We start from the raw sequence: 18,647 nt of genomic DNA, 5'->3' as shown, positions 1-18,647 counted from the left end.
TTTGGCACAGATGGTAATACAAGGTTAGTGCGTGCCTTTGTGCCCTGTGTAAGCCATAAGGTAAACGGTAATAGTCTACAGAACTGTTGGCCCTATCTTGCTTCCATAGTCTCTTGTGTCAGGCCTGCATTGAAAAGTAAGATGGATCGCCACCATTTCTTCTCCTCACAGTGCTTCTTGTAACCCTAGGTTCACCCGAGGAGGCCATTGGCGGAGAGGCGTCACGTGACCACGGGGTGCCAATGTTATTCTACAAGGGTGTCAAGACCCTGTCAGTTTCTGAAATAAATATTGGGAAACGGCGAGATGCAAAAGGCAACCTACTACGACAGCTCCGCAATTTACAGTGGCTACCCATATCAAAGCGCAAATGGCTTCAGTTATGATGCCAATCAGGTCCAATATCCCCGGGCCTCTCATGTGGAAAGTGAGTACCATCGACCTGCCTGCTCCCTGCAGTCTCCTGACGGCTCCGTGGCTCTGCAGAAGCCGGGGGAGATGGCGGAGAGCTGCGACAGGACCACAGCCATTCAGGCGGCGCAGTCCAAGGTTCATCCCGAAAGCAATCAACCGCAGGTGCCAGTGTCAGGCCCACCCCCTCCCTCACAATCCCCCGGTGCTATCAGCCAAAACACAAGCAACGGGTCCAACCAGCCCAGTGCCAAGAACGGCTCGCCGACCTCTGCAACTCGCAAACACATCTTCCCCTGGATGAAGGAATCACGTCAGAACACCAAGCAGAAACCCACCAGTAGCTCCAGTTCAGGTACTTTCAACAAAACACTGCTGCTGTTAACACATAACTTGATAGCCTCTGACCAGAAAGTTAAATAAGTTTTGTTGAGGGAGGACACAATACATAGGGGGTGTGGGTGGGTGGTAAGGTAAGGGGATAGGAGGGAGGGGGGGGGGGGGGCAAACCGCAACCCTGTGAGGGTTAAAATGTTCCCGTTTTTTTCTGTGCCAGCGTCAAAAAGGTGTTGATTTTACTGTATCGTTTTCAGGTCAGTGAAGTCAGTGGTTTGTGGTATTACATGGCATTTTATGTATATATTTTGTTCCCTCTTTGGACCCTAAAGTTATTCAAGAACTACAGCCAAAATATGACCACAGAGTTTAATCAACACCTCTTCAGTCAGAGTATATGTGAAAGTGTTACTTTTATTGTATCCTGAAATGATTAAGTGACATCTTGGAAATTCTCCAAAATGATACCCCACACATTATATACTATAAATAACAATATAAGGTTATAGACTCTAGAAGAGTTATGTGGCTTAACAGTTGAAGTAGTCTCCACCATTTGTTGTCCCTGTGCCCTGCAGCTGACCTGTCCCTACTGTAAACACGCATCTCCACTGATCACATAATGTTCCCTGGAGAGACAACAAACAAACACGCACAACAGTTGTTTCAGTCTGTCCTGCTGTTCTGATTAGAGGGAAACTTGGGTCAGAGTGGGTGGGTTGTGTTTCAGGGGGTGTTTATTTACATAGAGCAAACTTTAAAATTCAGAGATTCTCATCTTCCCATGGCAGTCTTATTAGGTAGATATGTGGATATTATTTCAAGTAAGATGCAGGTGTTATTCGACAGTAAGAAACGTTATGTGGCTTCATTTTGATTTATGTTTAAAAAGTTTTTTTAATAACACGTAAACTACCCTTTTGGGTATATTTTATACATGTACACAAGCCAGATCCTGCTGTTTTGATGAAAGGAGGACTTGGAAGGTCATGTTGGGGAGTTTGGATTTGGGGGGGTCTTTATTTATATGGACTCAACTCAAGTTGATTCAATGTAAGAGACACTCATTTTTCAATGGCCTTATGTGTTGTAAGTTAAATGGGTAAGATTCCTACGGTAAAGGTTGAAAATATAAAGCAAGATAAGGTCTTTCATTCAATCCAAAAATAATTTCTGTTTGGAAATTGTTTTGTTTTCGTTTCTAACAACACATTGACGTGCTAACATGTATAGGAACGCTTTTACGCACGTATTACGCACGTATTACGCACATTTTACGCACGTGCGAAATCTAGATCCTGCTGGTTATTTAGAGGGAAGCTTTGTGAGTTAGTGTGTTTTGGGCGTTAAGTTGCATAAAGCTAACTTAAAAATGCAGAGATGCTAATCTTCCAATGATCTTTACATTTTGTAAAAAAAAAAAAAAAAAGTGGGTCAGTTTCTAATAACGCTATACATAGTCACAGCAAGAGCTCAAATTCAAAGTAGTGTGACACTCCTTGTGATTTATGTTACAAATGTGTTATGTTACAGGGTTCTTTTTAAACAACTTATCGTGCTAACATTCATGAAAAGTCTTTTACACACGCTTTACGCACATACGCAAGCCAGATCCTGCTGTTTTTATTTGAGAAAAACTTGGTGGGTCAGGGTGGGGTGTTTAGTTGGGTTCTCCTCATTAACCCCAATCTAAAAATTCAGAGATGCTTACCTTCCGGTGGCCATCTCATGTTGTAACATTTGGGCAATTTTCTAATTAAGTTATATATACTCTTCTGAGGTAAGAGTTTAAAATGCAAAGCAGTGTTTCGCCCTCATCGTGATTTATGTTTGGGAAGGGGTATTCATTAATTCTAACAACACGTTGAGGTGCTTACACTTATGAAAAGCCTTTTACGCGCGTTTTACGCACGTACGCCGGACAGAGATCAATAGTGCTGCACGTAACAGTTTTCTCAAATCAGTGTTTTATAAAATCGAGCTAACTAGCCTTTTAAAGATGAATTCATAAGTATGCTCTTCATACAATAATAATCCTTATCACACGTGGTTGCCATACATATGTGGATATTCCTCCTGTTACCTTCTCTTTCATCTCTGTAATAACCTCATAGGTCAGGTTATGTCATGCTGCATTCCTTTTGCTCCACGTTTGGGCGACAGGTAGTGAAATTTATTAAGTGTTGGCCGCCTGCCACAGCGGCGAGTAGACCAACACCTTGCTATTCTGCAGCCAAGTTCCAGCCTCTTAGAGGGGGAGGCTTATCAGAGAGGGCAGGGCGAGCTGCTTTATACACCCCGAGGAATACATAATGCTTGTGTTTGCATTACGCGTGTGCTATTCTGTGAGTACGGGGGAAGATGGGGGTCAAAATGTTTTGGTAGGAAATCTGAGGTTACCTGGTTCCATATCAGGTATTGACCTACTATTCTTCAGCTGCATTTTTTTGTCTGTGCAGCTAGTGTAGCGTGCACACAGACACACTGCCCATGCACTGATCTGTTAATTGTCTTATGGAGCCCTTGTTATAACCCTTGTGCTTTGCAGTAAGGATTTATCAAAAATGTTGAGACGTTTGCAGCACACAAGGGCGCGCGCACACACACGCGCACCTGAAGAGGGAGGCGTTGGAGAGAGAGAAAGAGCCAACGATGAAATCCCTATTTAAGCACTGGAGCATGGCATATTTATCTAGTAAACCGACCCCTATTGATGGTTGAAAGTTCTGTTATCAGCTGTGTGCGTGTTGTCAGCTGGTTTCACTCTCACTCTCCTGTCTCCTGCCTCTGTACCTCTCTCTCTCTCTCTGTCTGTAATGGATTACTGATTGACACCCTCCTCTCCTCCTCCCTGACAGTGGAGAGTTGCCCCGGAGACAAGAGTCCTCCGGGGTCAGCAGCATCGAAGAGGGCCCGGACAGCCTACACCAGCGCCCAGCTAGTGGAGCTAGAGAAGGAGTTCCACTTTAACCGGTACCTCTGCAGACCCCGGAGGGTGGAGATGGCCAACCTGCTCAACCTCACCGAGAGACAGATCAAAATCTGGTTCCAGAACCGCAGGATGAAATACAAGAAGGATCAGAAAGGTGTTGGAATGATGCCCTCCCCTGGCGGACAGTCCCCTCGGAGTCCCGTGGGCCCGGCCTCCGGTGGTGGTGGCGGTGGTGGAGGCTACCTCAACTCTATGCATTCTCTTGTAAACAGTGTACCTTATGAATCCCAGTCGCCGACGTCTTACAATAAACCTCATCAAAATGCATACGGCATGGCCACGTCATATCCCCCTCCTTTGAACAGCTCCCTCAACAACTGCCCGCCCTCCCAGAAGAGGTATCCCGGGACCGACTCGGCCACGCCCGAGTATGACGCGCATCCTCTCCAAGGCAATGGCAACTACGGGACTCACATGCAGGGCAGCCCCGTTTATGTCGGCGGAGGTTACATCGACTCAATGCCCAGTTCTGGGACCTCAGTTTTCGGTCTGACCCACCTCCCGCACCCGCCGTCCGCAAACATGGACTACAATGGAGCAATCACAATGGGCAACAGTCAGCATCACGGAGTGTGTGATCCGACACCGACGTACACAGACCTAACGCCGCACTACTCTCAGGGAAGAATCCAGGAAGCGCCCAAGCTGACGCATCTGTAGCGGTGGCGCTCCCCGGATCACTCCGCCCATTGTGTTATCCACCTCCAGACACATTACTGCTTTGTTTCCGCGCCTCCTCACGGCTTCCACCTTCTCTCTGCCTTTGTTTATGTTTTCTATAGTTTGATGTGTGAAGTAGCGTAGGATAAATAATCACAACTTGCTTGAATTTTTCTCTATTTGCTCGTGTCATTGTCTCACAAAGACCTTTATCTGGGCTGTAGGACGTCTAGAGTGGGAGGGAGGGGGGCACAGTATATGCATAGGCCTATTTAATCTTTTTTTTTTTAATCTTGTTTTAAAATCGAAACTCAAACAGGGTATTATGAACATATGTTATTCATTTTTAATGTGAATTTGTCCGTCTTTTATTTATCCGCAGTTGAAGAATTGTGTTTTGCATTTTGTTGCACTTGTGAAAGGATCCTTCAAGAGCCACGAGTTGGGATTATGAGGGAAATACATTTTCAGAAACAAGGGTCATGCGCTTACACGCAACCTCCCTTGCTTTGTGTTGTTCTATTGGACTTTCAAATGTTATTTATTTTGTTCGGTGTTAAGATAAAAGAGTCCTTTAGTATTATTTGACACCTCTGCGATCTTTGTGTGGGGGACAAGGTTGGTGGAAAATTAGCGTCTCGGCCCTTTTCCAGCCCATACATGTAGTCTGCACAAGCTCCTCAGCAGCAGCAGCAGCACACCATGTTGCTATTATAGGCTATGTTTCCATTTTTCTTCTTCTTCTTATTCTTCGAGGAGGTGTTTTATTTTCTCAGCGAATGTAAAATCAATCAGTCATGCAATAAGGGTGGAAAGAAGGACACATTTGCAGTTTCTTTGTTGAAGAAAAAAAAAAGAAACAGACATCATCAATTTTCTTTTTTCGATGTCATACATTCCACGCTGCTCCAGTTCGAAGAAATAAATAAAAGAATTGAAATATAATTGCAGCAGAGCTTGTAGTTTTAATTTAGACACACATAAAAACATTTCATATGATCACAAAAATAAATACAAAAATAAAAATAATAATATAAAAATCGAATTAATTATTGTTACTGGTGTTATATATTTCATGACGGTATAAAATTCCAGAGTGGATAACAAAATAAATGAAAAATACATTTATAGACAATTGGTAAAATAATAAACCGTGTGTGATAATTGGTAAATCTATATATTCGTATAATATTCAGGCATACAAAATAATGTGAAACCAGTGACCATATTCAATATTCAATTACAAAATGGGGCTGCAGATAAACTCAAATACTGAATAAAAGCTGTATGTTTCTTTCTCCCTTCCTCTTGATTCGACGTGAAGAAAACTCTCGGGTGGCCTTCTCCCCTCCTCTCATCTGCGTGGGCACATCCATAATAATAAAAATGTCACCCGGGCCCTTCTGGAGACTCTGCAAAGAGACAACAAGCTAAATGAGAAATCCTTTGAAAAATAATTCCCTGATATGTTCAGTCAGTCAAACGCAGCCAGAGAGGATGCAGGTTGAAGTAGAATCGTAACGGGGCTTATTTGTCTCGTTATATTACAGATTTGCAGATGGCAGCGTTAAAGCCAGTTCAACGCGATGAAGCCTCGGCTGCGTGGATGGTTACTGCAAAGCAAATTATCAGTGGGAGGCTCAAAAATGCAGTGGATTTCTTTGTGTATTTTTTTTAAATGAAGGGCTTGATCCTATTTTTAAAAAATGAATTTCCTTTTGTCTGCAATAATTTCCTTGCATTGCTAAATTTAAAAATATATAAAAAAATACCTGCACACATGGAGCTAAAATGCTTCGATTGTTTTAGAAATCTTTTTTATTTCAGGAGGAAAATGCAAAGATTTTTCTTTTTAAAAAAAAATGCAAATAATTTTCAACTTTCTTATCAAATCACCCAAACCTTTTTGTACAATGTTTACTCTTTGTGATTATGTTACGCCTTTCTGTTATTTGTCCTCACTGATTTTGCACCCAGAAATCATTTATGAGCCCAATGTGATTGATATAAGAGGGCATGAACATTACCAGCCCTGACATATGGTTAGCAGGGAAACCTAGAACAATTGAACCATGGTGTGTCACACTTAAAAAAAAAAAAAAAAAAAAAAAAGCTGATGCACTGAGTATTTCTGCATCCAACACAGACACACACACACACACACGCTGACAAATACACGCGCACACATGCACACGCACACACAGCAAGACACTGATTTGACCCATATGCGCCATACACAGGTAGCACATAAATAACGGTGTAACTGAAACAGAAGATTTGTATTTCTTTCATTGCGTTTCCATCCGTGGGAAAGTGCTCCTAAATCAATCCTGCTGTAAAGACAAGTGTGTAGGACAAGCTGGGGTCCACTAAATGCCGCCACCCACTCCTTTCCTTGCACACAAAGCCTGTGCGTAATTCCAAAAAAAGGAAAAAAAAAGCCATCCATCTCTTCCCCTAGCAACACTGTCCTTCACCACGCGGTCTGATCTGCTCACAATCCTACACCAAAAAACGAAAATACATGTCTTTGTGTAAATGCATTCACAATTCAGAGATAAAAGCCAGGTGGAGAAGCTGCTTCGCCCTACTCACCGTTGGCGCATTGTCGCCTCCTCAGAAAGGAAATGGTGGCATCTTGTGTAGCTGGGTTCTTATTTATCTTTTAAAACATCCCTCCAGCGACAGCTCGGCTACAACTGCGAGCAGAAACTGGTTCTAATCTGAGTGGCCAGTGTTTCTCGCCGCTTCCTGGCTGCATTTGATCCGGGGGAGAGTTAGAAGCCTTAAATGTGTTGTGAGGGCACCGAGCTGTCAGACCTTTTGGCGAGTAAGATTGATCGCGCGCAGGCTTCCAGGACTCTTTGTTTGGTATATAAGCAACAAACTGAGAGAGGCCTACCACTTCTCTTCTTCCTCTCTCTTACTCACCAAGCCATAATTTTTTTTTCTTTGAATGAAAATCCAACATGTACTGCTTGACGAAAAACATCCCAAATGTGGCTTTTACAGATTATTCTGGAAGGGCTATAAAACCAAACACTGCAGGGAAGCGCCATTCAATAACAATTCCATTTACATAATATCGCTGCAAATGGATTCATTGTGAATGGTCGATGGTGTTTGCTTCATTGCAATGTCAGGTAGAATTGATACTGGAAATACAGTGAGATGCCTTCCTTTGCATTGCAGCTGCTGTCCTCCCAGTAAACCCTGCTCTAACCTTGTGGTTTCCCACTCTTAACATGGACATTCTAAATATTATGACAATATATAAAATATGGTAACAACTGTGGCAGCTTTTGGTTATTGAAAAATGTGACTATAACCAATCACAAAGGAAAGAAAGGGCTCCTGTGTGTTTAACCTGACGTTTATGGGTTTGTGCACGCACATGAACGCGCATGACCTCGTTTTAAAATCGACCTTTTGTGGAATAAACGAAAAACCTTTGTGCTTTAAAATCATATCTATAAATGCTACATAAATGGCCTATATTACAGCAATGCCTGTGAGTGCACATGCATGCATACATGCGTGCGTATCTTTTTACAAGCTCCTGGACCTGAACTGTAAATTTTACAACAGCTGTTATTGGAAGAAATGGTCGTAACGTGTCATATCCGTCAGTATTAACTTAATGGATGGGCTTTTTATTGCAACACATGTCAATGGATGCACTGCATATTTCATTATTATGCATCTTTGAAGAATCACATCTACTCTGGAGTCCACACTCACTGAGCAGACTGGATTGTTGGGGTTTGTTTCTGTCGAGAAGTCTCAATATCAGTTTTTTGGGTATGTTTTTTTCACCTCAGGAGCCTGACTCTCGCCTATATGAATAGCTACTGGCGTGAAATGTGTGTGTGTGTGTCTGTGTGTCTGTGTGTCTGTGTGTGTGTGTGTGAGGTGGGGGGCGTTCTCGACTGACATCCTCAAACAATACGAGAAAGAGGAGTGCACGAATCCGCGCACCCTAGGCTGGGCTCCTTCCCTGTAATAGTGAGCGTCAGCCATTCTTAAAAAACACATTTTGTAGCTTAGTGGACTGGACTGGAGGGGCGAGAGGAGGATAAACTGAGCGGACAAAGATGTAAATAAAAACAGTCGTCCCCCAGCTGAGCGAGGCGTTCTTCATCAGAGTTTTTGGATCAATCAGGCAGACAGTGGCTCCTTTTGATTAAACCCCAAATTGTCATTGGGCAGAGGTAATCATGTGACAGGCAATTCGGTCCAATTTCAACCTTGTCTCCATGAATTCAATAGTTTAATAGTAGCTCGGTCCCCATACGGCCGTAATCAGTGATATAGAAAAAAACACCACCAGGAGATTTTTTTAATGATTTTTTCTTTCTCGTCCTCACTGAGCCGCAACATTTATAAAAATACGCGTGCAAACTTTCCTCGGCTCTCAGGGAGCGGAGATGAATTACGAATTCGAGCGAGAGAGCGGTTTTATCAATAGTCAGCCGTCGCTTGCTGAGTGCCTGACATCTTTCCCCCCTGTCGCTGATTCATTTCAAAGTTCATCAATCAAGAGCTCGACGCTTTCACGCCCGACACTGATTCCTCCTCCCTTTGAGCAGACCATTCCCAGCCTGAATCCGGGCAGCCATCCGCGGCACGGCCGGCCCAGACACAGCCCCGACGGATGCAGCCCGCTGCCCACCGCCTCCTTACCCCCGGAGTACCCCTGGATGCGGGAGAAGAAAGCCTCCAAGAGGAACCACCTGCCGACCTCCACCGCTACCACCATCTCCAATGGACCCGTGTGCTTTTCTCCAAAAGGTGGGTGATTTTAAAACACTTACTGCGGAAGTGTTTGCTATCTGTTGCTAAACTGGAGCTCAGGCCTTTCCTTAAAAAAACAAATGGGCTAGAGACGTTTTATTGTGAAAGATTTATGGCTATTGCTTTGCTGTGATTGTGTATGAAGCAAGAAAAAAAAAGTTTGGGTAAAGTTTGGTGATGTAAGATGATTTATTCCCCTAGCCGTAGCAGAGTTTTGATGTGTGACAGTAATGAAGAGTGATGGAGTGCCGTTGCCGAGGAGGGCAGCTGGAGCATTCATTAGTATCCCACACCAGCCTGGACCTCACTGCTTTTATAGTGCACTGTGTTTGCTTCACGCTCACGCTGCACGTTATTTTATGTGTTAAACAATCTGATGATATGCTGTAATGATTTCTGGATAAAAGGTGCACAGGCTATAAGCTTGGGTCAGTAGCTCCAGCGGCCATTTTGCTGCAGCGTGTTGTAAGCCACTCTCTAGTGGTTTGTGAGAGCCATAATGTTTGATTCACGGGCAGCGGGGTTATGTAACTGTTGTGTCCTGCGTTTTTAATCCCAATGCTACCGTGATGCTTATTTTCCAGGCTCGCCTGAGATTGTGGAGAGCGGCGGAGGAGGAGGAGGAGGGGGCTCCCGTCGGCTGAGGACAGCGTACACCAACACACAGCTGCTGGAGCTGGAGAAGGAGTTCCACTTCAACAAGTATCTGTGCCGGCCGAGGAGGGTGGAAATAGCGGCCCTGCTGGACCTGACCGAGAGGCAGGTGAAAGTCTGGTTCCAGAACCGGCGCATGAAGCACAAGCGGCAGACCCAGAGCAAGGAGAACCACAACGGGGAGGGGAAAGGGCCGGGCGCCGAGGACGGCATCCAGAGCGACGAGGAGGACGAGGCCCCCCTGTACGAGCGGAGCGGGGCCCTGCTGGAGAGAGATACCTGCTCCTTTCAGAACAACTCTCTAAGCTCCACTCAGCAGCTCCACAATAGCGAGTCCATGAGCTTTGCTGCTGCGCCGCTGAACAGCAATGACAAAAATCTGAAACATTTTCCCAACCCGTCACCCACTGTTCCGGGCTGCATGTCAACAATGGGCCCAGGCTCGGCATCTGGCCCGGACAATGGCGACAGTCCCCCGGCCCTGGATGTTTCTATACACGATTTTCAACCTTTCTCCTCGGATTCCTGCCTACAGCTCTCCGATGCAGCCTCGCCGAGCTTGTCAGAGTCTCTGGACAGCCCCGTGGACATTTCTACGGACAGTTTCTATTTTTTCTCGGAGTCTCTAACTACAATCGACCTGCAGCATCTGAACTATTAACTGAAATCAATCACAATACCTTTCTTTTTTCCCCCTCTCTCGGGACAATTAATATCAGGCTACGATGGTTTTAACTCTGATGTTATTTGTATATTCGGCACATTTATTCTGTTGATATTTGACTTGACGATTAATACAAGGTAAGGATGAAATGAAATCACTGAAATAGCTCTACTCTAAACGTGGCTTGTAATTGCCATAACAAATTGATCTCTTGGAATGGAAATTATGAGTGTATGTGAATAGTTATACAATATTAGGCCTATGGAACCTGGTCGTTTTATTTTTGTATAGCTTCCAATGTCTTGGATATTTTTGTTAGAATACAATTAACTTCCTACAATCCTTTCTTTCTGGTGTTTTGAGTCGTTTCTTTTTCTATTTACTGACTGGGTATTTGTGCTTGAATTATTCACGTAGAAAATATGCAAAATAAAGAAAGTAGGGCATAAAAAATAGACGCATTATGCAAATTAAACAACAGGTTGGCGATGGATATAAATAGTCCGCGTTGAGCTGTGAAGGCAAACACATGATTGAACTTTTATTGTAGAATTTAATTTCAACATAATGCAGATAGTTTCAAATAGTTAAGTAAAATATAAGGCGTCTGTCTTTTTATAGAATTAATTAAAATGCAGTTTTTTAATTTAAAACTTTGTTGATAACTTTTTTCAATGTAGGAAATTACGTTTAAACATCTGCAAATTAGCAGTGTGTTAACTAATTATTGGTGCAAAATAGCAGCGTTTGTTTTGCTGATTTTCTTTTAGATTTACACAGACATGCTGGCAATATTTCATGCTGTCCACAGAAACCCTAATGCAGATTATTTTTATTTTCACCTTCAGACTTCATACTGTGGAGAGTAAAAGCAAACACGCCAGCAACGGATCTTAGCATGACAGGGCTCTTAACATTGTGTGCATGTTGCAGGCAAATACCCGAGCCATGTTTGCCTTCAGGAGCTCATAAATCACTCCGTGGCATGAATGAGACGGACATTAAGGAGACCAATTGTGGCGTAATGTGCACAAATAAAACCCCACTTACATTTTCATACGGGACTCCCCAATTCCTGTGCTAAAAGGGGGCTGAGTGCATGCGTTTGGTAATAATTCATTTTTATAGCTTGTTTAAACACGGCTCTGGCTCGGGGACAGCGGCAGCATGCAGCAGTAGCAGGCTGCTTAGGGTTATGAGGCTGCACTCTTTCCCCGTGTGTTAAAAGTAGCCCAAACTCAAAACAGACTCCTTCTGGACTAGATGTAATTTATCAGGCATAAATTTACTAAGAATAGCAGCGCAGAGAGGATCATTATGCAATATCTGGCTTACTTTATCAGCAGAGTTTCTGCTTTTGGGGGGATTTTACAACATTATTGGAGCAGTTCTGTTCTGAAGTGTTGCAGTTCAATATAGGGATTATGACTGGTCTTGCTCTATTGTATTGCACTTGGGTTGACTTATAGGAATCAGTTATTAGCTCATGCACAGATTGACTCAATAGGTTATTCCACTTTAACAGCCCTGTGTATGAAACAAGCAAAAACAACCACCGGTTGCGACGCCGGCCTGCAATGATCGATTCACAAACTCATCTACATGTGCGAAATTCATAAACTCGAGCGTTCAGCGGCGGGTTATCGAACAATCTGGAAGCCATAAGAAGCCAATCGACTGGCTGAATATTAGCCTACTGGGTAACTGGTGTGTGTGTGTGTGTCAATGTGAGTGTGTGTTTAGGGAGGGGGGTATGTGGGGGTGCAGATCCTCTACACTCCTGCACTCAAGCGACCAGTGACTAACCACAGGGCCAGTATAACCAAATCATTCCGAGACAGCGCGCCTTTTCTGCGCACATGTGTTTCACACAAAGAGCCAAGAAAGCTCCAAGGCCTGGCTGAAGTTTCCACATACAGGCAGACAAGGCAGGATCCACTGCGCCCACTCTCTCCTGTTGCAGAGGCAGCTGGGAAGACAGAGAGGAGAGAGGAGGGGCGGGGGGACGTATTGACCCCACTGCGCTTTTTTTCACTTGTGGAAGTTTGCATCACCTCCTCACATTTTTTTTTGAGCTTGATTAAAACAGCTGCAAACTTTTAGGATCACATGTGTAAGGATGGCCATGTCGATTTTCATTAGGCTACTTAAATTTAATAGAGGAGGGAATCATCAGAAGCCCCAGGATACCATATTATCAAAAGACTTAAGTCATGATACAATATTTTGTGCGATACAATATGCTGAGTGTTCGATACTATGCTGTATGGTCTTACCACCCATTCACCCCTAATATTTAATCTCATTTACTTGTAAATCTTAAAGCAGCAGTGGGCCAAGTATTCAGATCATTTACTTAAGTAAAAGTAGCAGCACCACACTGTAACACTCCATGACAAGGACAAGCCATATCTGAAATTTTACTGAAGCTATAGGGGGGATATTGATACAGTAAGGTATCATGACATTTTGCTGGCAATATCATATGGATACAAACTGCCAAGTTTTTTTTTTTTCAATTATATAAATCATTAATATTGCAACACAAATTAAACCTTTAGTAGCCTACTAGAAAATGAAGTCAATTGCTTTATAAAAACTGATGCTGACAAAGTTTTTCTTTGGTGACATTATTTGCAGTTGAAGGCAATAAATTGCAATAATGCAATTCTCAGAATATTGAAAAAATAACCTTCATATATCACAATAATATTGTATCGTGACTTCAGTATCGTGATAATATCATGTCCTTGCCAGGTGATTCCCACCCTTTAGAGAAGTACATAACGGTACAATCCCCCCGTAAGTGTTATATTGTTATATCACATATCAGTTTATTAGATCTTTAATTTATTATTCCCGATAACATGTAAGCAGGTGGAGGTGGTGGTAAATCTAACCTCTTAACATACAGATGGTTGGTTTAACTTTTTTTTTTTTTACAGTGTATCATTTTATTAACTTATCACTAGTTGTTTGTGTACAATCTAAATCTGACGAGTCATCATACGCAGTTCTGGGGAGTAAAGGTAATTGTATTCAGTTACAGTTACTAAGAAAAAATGTAATCAAATTACAGTTACTAATCAAAATTTTGGTGATTATAAAGGGGTTACATCTGAATATATTCTTCTCGGTAAAAAGTTTATATGCATCTTTACACCTTGCGGCAATGCCTTCTTTTGGCAGAGCCTATTTCTGGACATGTTTCAGCTTTGCCCAGTTTAAAGAATTTGTAATCAATCAATCAAATGTAATTAGTTACATTACTTTGATGAAGTAATTGAAATAGTTACATTATGTATTACATTTTAACAGGGTAACTGGTAATCTGTGATCTATTACATACAAAAGTAACCTTTCCAACACTAACCAAAGTACATCTAAGTAAAGTAGCCTACAAGTAACTCAAAATTGTACTTAGTTACTTTGCACCACCGCCTCAAAGTGTACTTAGTTACTTTCCACCACCACCACCTCAAATTGTACTTAGTTACTTGCCGCCACTGCATCTATCTATCTATCTATCTATCTATCTATCTATCTATCTATCTATCTATCTATCTATCTATCGTCACCATACATATACACACTCATATACACATTTTAAACACTGAAAAGTATTTTGGGTGTTTGACCACCTATGGCCAGCGGGGGCGCTCATCCCACCATGTGATCCTCTCTTCCTCCCCTCCCCTTTCTTTTCCTTCCTCAGTGAGAGGTTGGTTGGCTCTGCACTCTGCTGTCGCTCCACCGCAGCTCTCCCACGCACACTCTCCCCCTGCTCTGCCTTTTCTTCCAGCGCAGCTTTTCGTGGCCATTAATTTCAAGCAATAAAGCAACAGCTTTATTTGATGAACTTAACAGGATAATCAGCCCACAGTCGCACCTCGGGCTATATGGGCGCATTAGCTCCACGACGGGCCTCGCATTATCAGATCATTTGATCACTATACATGCATAATGAATACATGTGGGAGTGAAATCAGAGCAGATAGCAGACCCCGTGACCCTGGGAGAGAAAAAATTAATACTACATCATCTTAATGTTTAATAGGTTTTCTTGTCGTTACATCACCTGTGACCTCCAAGCAAGTGCTGAAAAGCAGCCAAACATCTCTAATGTGACCTTGCTGGGGAACAAAGTTATTAAGCTCTCTTTGACCAAACTGGAGTACTTTTTGCTTGTGTCAGGAGTGAAGCCTTCCTGCCTCTCCCTCACTGTCACACTGTGAAAATATTTGCTGAGCAAATCCCTCACAGTGTTAAAGCGTGAAACACTTCGCATTGGAATGGGACACTGATAGCCCACATAGCCTGTGGCAGTGGCACACACGCACTGAGCTATCCATCCATCCAGGAGAGAATGACACCATTATACATATGACATCACGGCTGTTACGCGCGGGCGGATACAGACACGCACGGAGGGCACACGCACAAACAGCCTGCGAGCATGTACGCACCAACACGCACACACGCACACACACACACACACACACACACACACACACACACACACACACACACACACACACACCTATTCTCCTCTCTATTCCAAAAATACCGTACCTGAGGTCAGGGTGCTAGGTCGTCCACGTGGAGAGGTTGCAGGGGGTGAAACGTTAATCTTTCCCCGGGCGGGAGAGCGCACAGCAAGAGTTAGAAGATGCCGTATTTGCCGTTCCCCGCTCTTCATGCGACCCCGGAGCTGTCCACCGCCGTCTGCCTCCCAGCTCATTGTTTGCTCGGCCAATACATTAGTGGCGACGCGCGTCACCTTGATCGACGAGCGCCTGGAATTTAAATAGCCACTCAAACACCAATCTGTCACCGGCTAAGGGGATAAGGACAAGTACCTCACTGGCTGACCCGGGCCCACGTGATAACACCCGTTCATTGATATCGGCCCGTGCGCCCCCCTCCCTCCTCTGATAAGGACAGCGTATAGGTAAAGGTTGGCACGGTCACTCGGGGTAAGAGGGGAGAGAGGACTAGATCAGAGGGTGTCTGTAGAGCGGACGGTCCCTCGGCCCAGGCAGAACAATGCTACAATGAGCAGCTTCTTAGACTACTCAGTGATGAGCGGTGAAGGAGGCTCATGCTCTGTCAGGGCTTTCCACTCGGACCACGGGATTACAACTTTCCAGTCCTGCGCGGTTACTGTCAACAACTGCGGGACGGATGACCGCTTCATGGGGAGCAGGGCTTCTCCGGACGGCGTCCCTCACCAGCCGGGGTCATACCAATCTCCTGCTAGCTCTCTGGGTCTCGCCTATGGGGCCCATCCGGCCTGCAGCTCCAGCTATGGACCCCAAAGTTTCTGTGCTACGTATAACCATTACGCCCTCAACCAGGAAGTAGACTCCACAGCGGGATTCCCCCAGTGCGGCCCACTGATGTACTCGGGTAACATTTCCTCCTCCATGGTCTCTCAGCATCGCCAAGGTTACAGTGCCGCCCCCCTGGGTCAACTGCAGTATGCCCATGCTGCCTATGGCGGCGGGCACGAGCAAGCAGCCCCTTTTCCAGGGTGCTCAAACCCGCTGTCACCACTGCATGCAGCTCACCTGGAGGCTTGCTGTTCACCTCTGTCTGAGGGCGCATCTTCTGCACAGACTTTCGACTGGATGAAGGTCAAGAGGAACCCACCGAAAACAGGTGGGTACCATGTGTCATGTCTGTAAACAACACAGGTTTATAAGTGATCCAAAGTCTTTACATTCAAGCGATGTTAGACAATGTTGTGAGATATCTTTGTGTGGGACAAACATGAATATAAGCACGTTTAGAGCCAAGCTATTGAGTTAAAATTTTATACCTTTTATTTGACACTTCCTGTCTGACTGTGCCACCTTTATAATTTGTAATGCTGTCTTAAAGGAAAAGACAGAGGGCTGGGAATGCCTCTCATTGTATAATGAAGTATTTTAATGTACTATACTGTAGCAGATGCTATATTTTAGTGTTCTATTATACCAAGCATATGAACACATGTATCACAGCATATTTCAAAGTAGCTGACATTAAATAACTGCTGCGTAAAAAGTTGCTTCTGCTGCGTAAAAGTTGCTTCTTGATGCGTAAAAGTTGTTTCTGGGCACAAGCAGTAACTCGTGTGTTGAGAGCAGAGAACATGTAGTGTAACTCTCCAAGTTCACAGTGATTTGTTTCTTCGTCTGCAGGCAGGTCTGGGGAGTATGGTTATGGGGGTCAGCCGAACACGGTCCGGACCAACTTCACCACCAAGCAGCTGACAGAGCTGGAAAAGGAGTTCCACTTCAACAAGTACCTGACCCGTGCTCGGCGCGTTGAGATCGCGGCCGCGCTTCAGCTGAATGAGACTCAGGTGAAAATCTGGTTCCAGAACCGGAGGATGAAGCAGAAGAAGAGGGAGAAAGAAGGGCTGCTGCCGACCAAAGCTCCATCCTCAGACCCGGGGGAGAGCGCACAAGAGAAAATGGACGATGCAGCATCAGAGAAGTCTATCTCAGCTCCCTCTACTCCGTCTCCCACATCCTCCACGGTGTCTGATCCTTACTCCTCCAACTAAGAACCAACTGCCTCCTTACCTCTTTGGGCCATAGGCGGCCTGTATATATCAAAGCTCATACCCAGTGTACCAAAGACAAAGTCCTGGTTGATGGATGACATACGTGGACATTTAGGATGAATTAATGCACTATTTGGGACATGAACAATAATATGGACCACCTGAGTTATAGATTTGTTTTATATTGTGTATTGTGTTCAGAAGAACGATAACATTGCTGTCGAACAACTGTAGGCCAGTGGTTTAAAATATCTCCACTTTCTTTTGAAATTCTGACGTTAAATACGCGCCACGCCACGACTCTGATGGCGCAAAAGATATCCAGATACCTTCCTTACACCTGCTTCTGACCAGTGCTGCTGAATTTGCCAATGTTAAGTCACACAGCTGCACACAAAACAAAGCAAATACAAACAAATACCTCAAATGTGCTAAAGTTGTGCGTAATGGCCACGGCCAGGATGATTGCACTGGATGTCGTCAATTAGGCATCACACAATCAACGAGATGACCTCGTTTATTAGTCATTACAGAGTGAATTGATATATTACCTCCTTAATCACTGTCACCTCTGTGTTTAAGGCCTGTGTGTTTGTGTGTCGCGACCGTCTGAATGTCTATTGTGTGAGATTTGCATGATGCATAATGCTTTCATGTGTTATTAGCGGGGCGCTGAGTTTTATCAGTTGGGGAACAGGTCGTGTGAGGCCACGTATGTTCCAGGCTTTTCTCTGTTATCTATATAATCCAGTGGAGCACATACAAAATGTTTTGTCCAGAGAGACGTTTACGGGTCAATCATGTGTATTAAAGTGCGTTTACCTCTACAAACCATTCATCTGTGTCATTGCTGAGGGGGAATCTTGGGAAAGACAGAATTTAAGAGACTTTTTGAGGATTTTATAGCAAATCTTCCACCTGAATCCGCCCATCAGACCTTTATTCTAAGCTCTACAGACAAGAGAGGAAATCTCTGTCCATTTTCCCATCGTTTGAGAAGCTGCACGTGTCTCTTCTACGCACCGCAGAGTCCCTAAATGTATGCGGCCGTGCGCGCTCCCGTCCCTGGGGTAAAGAGTTATTGGCATAATAAAGGCATGTTTATCCACGGAGGAGATGAGAGCGCGGACGTCAGCGTCATTTGTGATGACAACCTTATCGAGCACTCGGCTTATTGAGGGGACAAAAAAGAAACTCTATCGATTAAAACATCGAGGTTAGGCTATCGACAAGGATGGGTGCCCCACTGGCCCTGTCAGCGTTAACTCCTCAGTTCCCCCAAGTCACAAGGAGGTGTCATCATCCCCACCTGATGACAGGATGAGCAGTGAAAACTTGCAGCACAGCATGTCACGCAGTCAACTACACAAGTTTGAGAGCAATTATTTCAGGTTCCGTTACATTTACGCCTGGTTTGTTAAACAATAATCCATTTCACATTGGGTTTTTTTTGTTAATCTAATTTACATTAAAAGTGAAACAATATTTATTAATGTTTGTCGATAAAATGTGTCTAAATTGGACTCTAAAGAGGAACATTTGGTTTTATTTTACTTGCATTTTCAAAGAACCCCACAGGCCTT

At 44.0% G+C, this 18,647-nt stretch overlaps 3 protein-coding genes and 1 long non-coding RNA gene across 15 annotated transcripts in view; 3 read left to right on the top strand and 1 right to left on the bottom strand.

Moving 5' to 3' along the window:
- Nucleotides 1-5,199, top strand: part of hoxa3a (homeobox A3a) — a 31,314-nt gene extending 26,115 nt beyond the window's left edge. For all 11 annotated transcript variants that reach the window (XM_050034925.1, XM_050034923.1, XM_050034926.1 and 8 more), the window contains 2 exons: nucleotides 190-766; nucleotides 3,606-5,199. In XM_050034925.1, the coding sequence (XP_049890882.1) occupies nucleotides 307-766; nucleotides 3,606-4,399 (1,254 nt within the window). In that variant the 5' untranslated portion in view covers nucleotides 190-306 and the 3' untranslated portion in view covers nucleotides 4,400-5,199. The remainder of the gene's footprint in view (nucleotides 1-189; nucleotides 767-3,605) is intronic.
- A 141-nt stretch (nucleotides 5,200-5,340) lies between these two features.
- On the bottom strand, nucleotides 5,341-7,210 carry LOC126384069 (uncharacterized). Its single transcript, XR_007569223.1, has 2 exons — nucleotides 6,995-7,210; nucleotides 5,341-5,811 (listed from the first exon to the last, which is right to left on the bottom strand). It is a non-coding gene; the product is annotated as an uncharacterized LOC126384069 (long non-coding RNA).
- A 1,223-nt stretch (nucleotides 7,211-8,433) lies between these two features.
- Nucleotides 8,434-10,857, top strand: LOC126384062 (homeobox protein Hox-A2a). 2 transcript variants are annotated; one of them, XM_050034932.1, is made up of 3 exons: nucleotides 8,434-8,610; nucleotides 8,989-9,190; nucleotides 9,778-10,857. In XM_050034932.1, exons 2-3 carry the CDS (start codon nucleotides 9,100-9,102, stop codon nucleotides 10,506-10,508), a joined length of 822 nt encoding a protein of 273 aa, XP_049890889.1. In that variant the 5' UTR covers nucleotides 8,434-8,610; nucleotides 8,989-9,099; the 3' UTR covers nucleotides 10,509-10,857. The 2 variants fall into 2 exon arrangements, with proteins under 2 accessions (XP_049890889.1, XP_049890888.1); XM_050034931.1 differs by having other exon boundaries at nucleotides 8,451-9,190.
- A 4,229-nt stretch (nucleotides 10,858-15,086) lies between these two features.
- On the top strand, nucleotides 15,087-18,485 carry hoxa1a (homeobox A1a). Its single transcript, XM_050034933.1, has 2 exons — nucleotides 15,087-16,172; nucleotides 16,697-18,485. Exons 1-2 carry the CDS (start codon nucleotides 15,566-15,568, stop codon nucleotides 17,062-17,064), a joined length of 975 nt encoding a protein of 324 aa, XP_049890890.1. The 5' UTR covers nucleotides 15,087-15,565; the 3' UTR covers nucleotides 17,065-18,485.
- Nucleotides 18,486-18,647: the final 162 nt, after the last annotated feature.

Source organism: Epinephelus moara, chromosome 22, assembly GCF_006386435.1.
Source record: "Epinephelus moara isolate mb chromosome 22, YSFRI_EMoa_1.0, whole genome shotgun sequence".
In the NCBI taxonomy this organism is placed as follows: domain Eukaryota; kingdom Metazoa; phylum Chordata; class Actinopteri; order Perciformes; family Serranidae; genus Epinephelus; species Epinephelus moara.
Note: the sequence above shows the minus strand (reverse complement) of the source record. Positions and strands in the feature narration are given on the sequence as shown.

Excerpts from the sequence above, each read along its gene's own strand:
- LOC126384062 (XM_050034931.1), top strand. The coding sequence starts at position 8,827 with ATGAATTACGAATTCGAGCGAGAGAGCGGTTTTATCAATAGTCAGCCG. Across the intron at positions 9,191-9,777 it reads CGTGTGCTTTTCTCCAAAAG|GCTCGCCTGAGATTGTGGAG; the intron begins GTGGGTGATTTT and ends CTTATTTTCCAG.
- hoxa1a (XM_050034933.1), top strand. The coding sequence starts at position 15,566 with ATGAGCAGCTTCTTAGACTACTCAGTGATGAGCGGTGAAGGAGGCTCA. Across the intron at positions 16,173-16,696 it reads GAGGAACCCACCGAAAACAG|GCAGGTCTGGGGAGTATGGT; the intron begins GTGGGTACCATG and ends CTTCGTCTGCAG.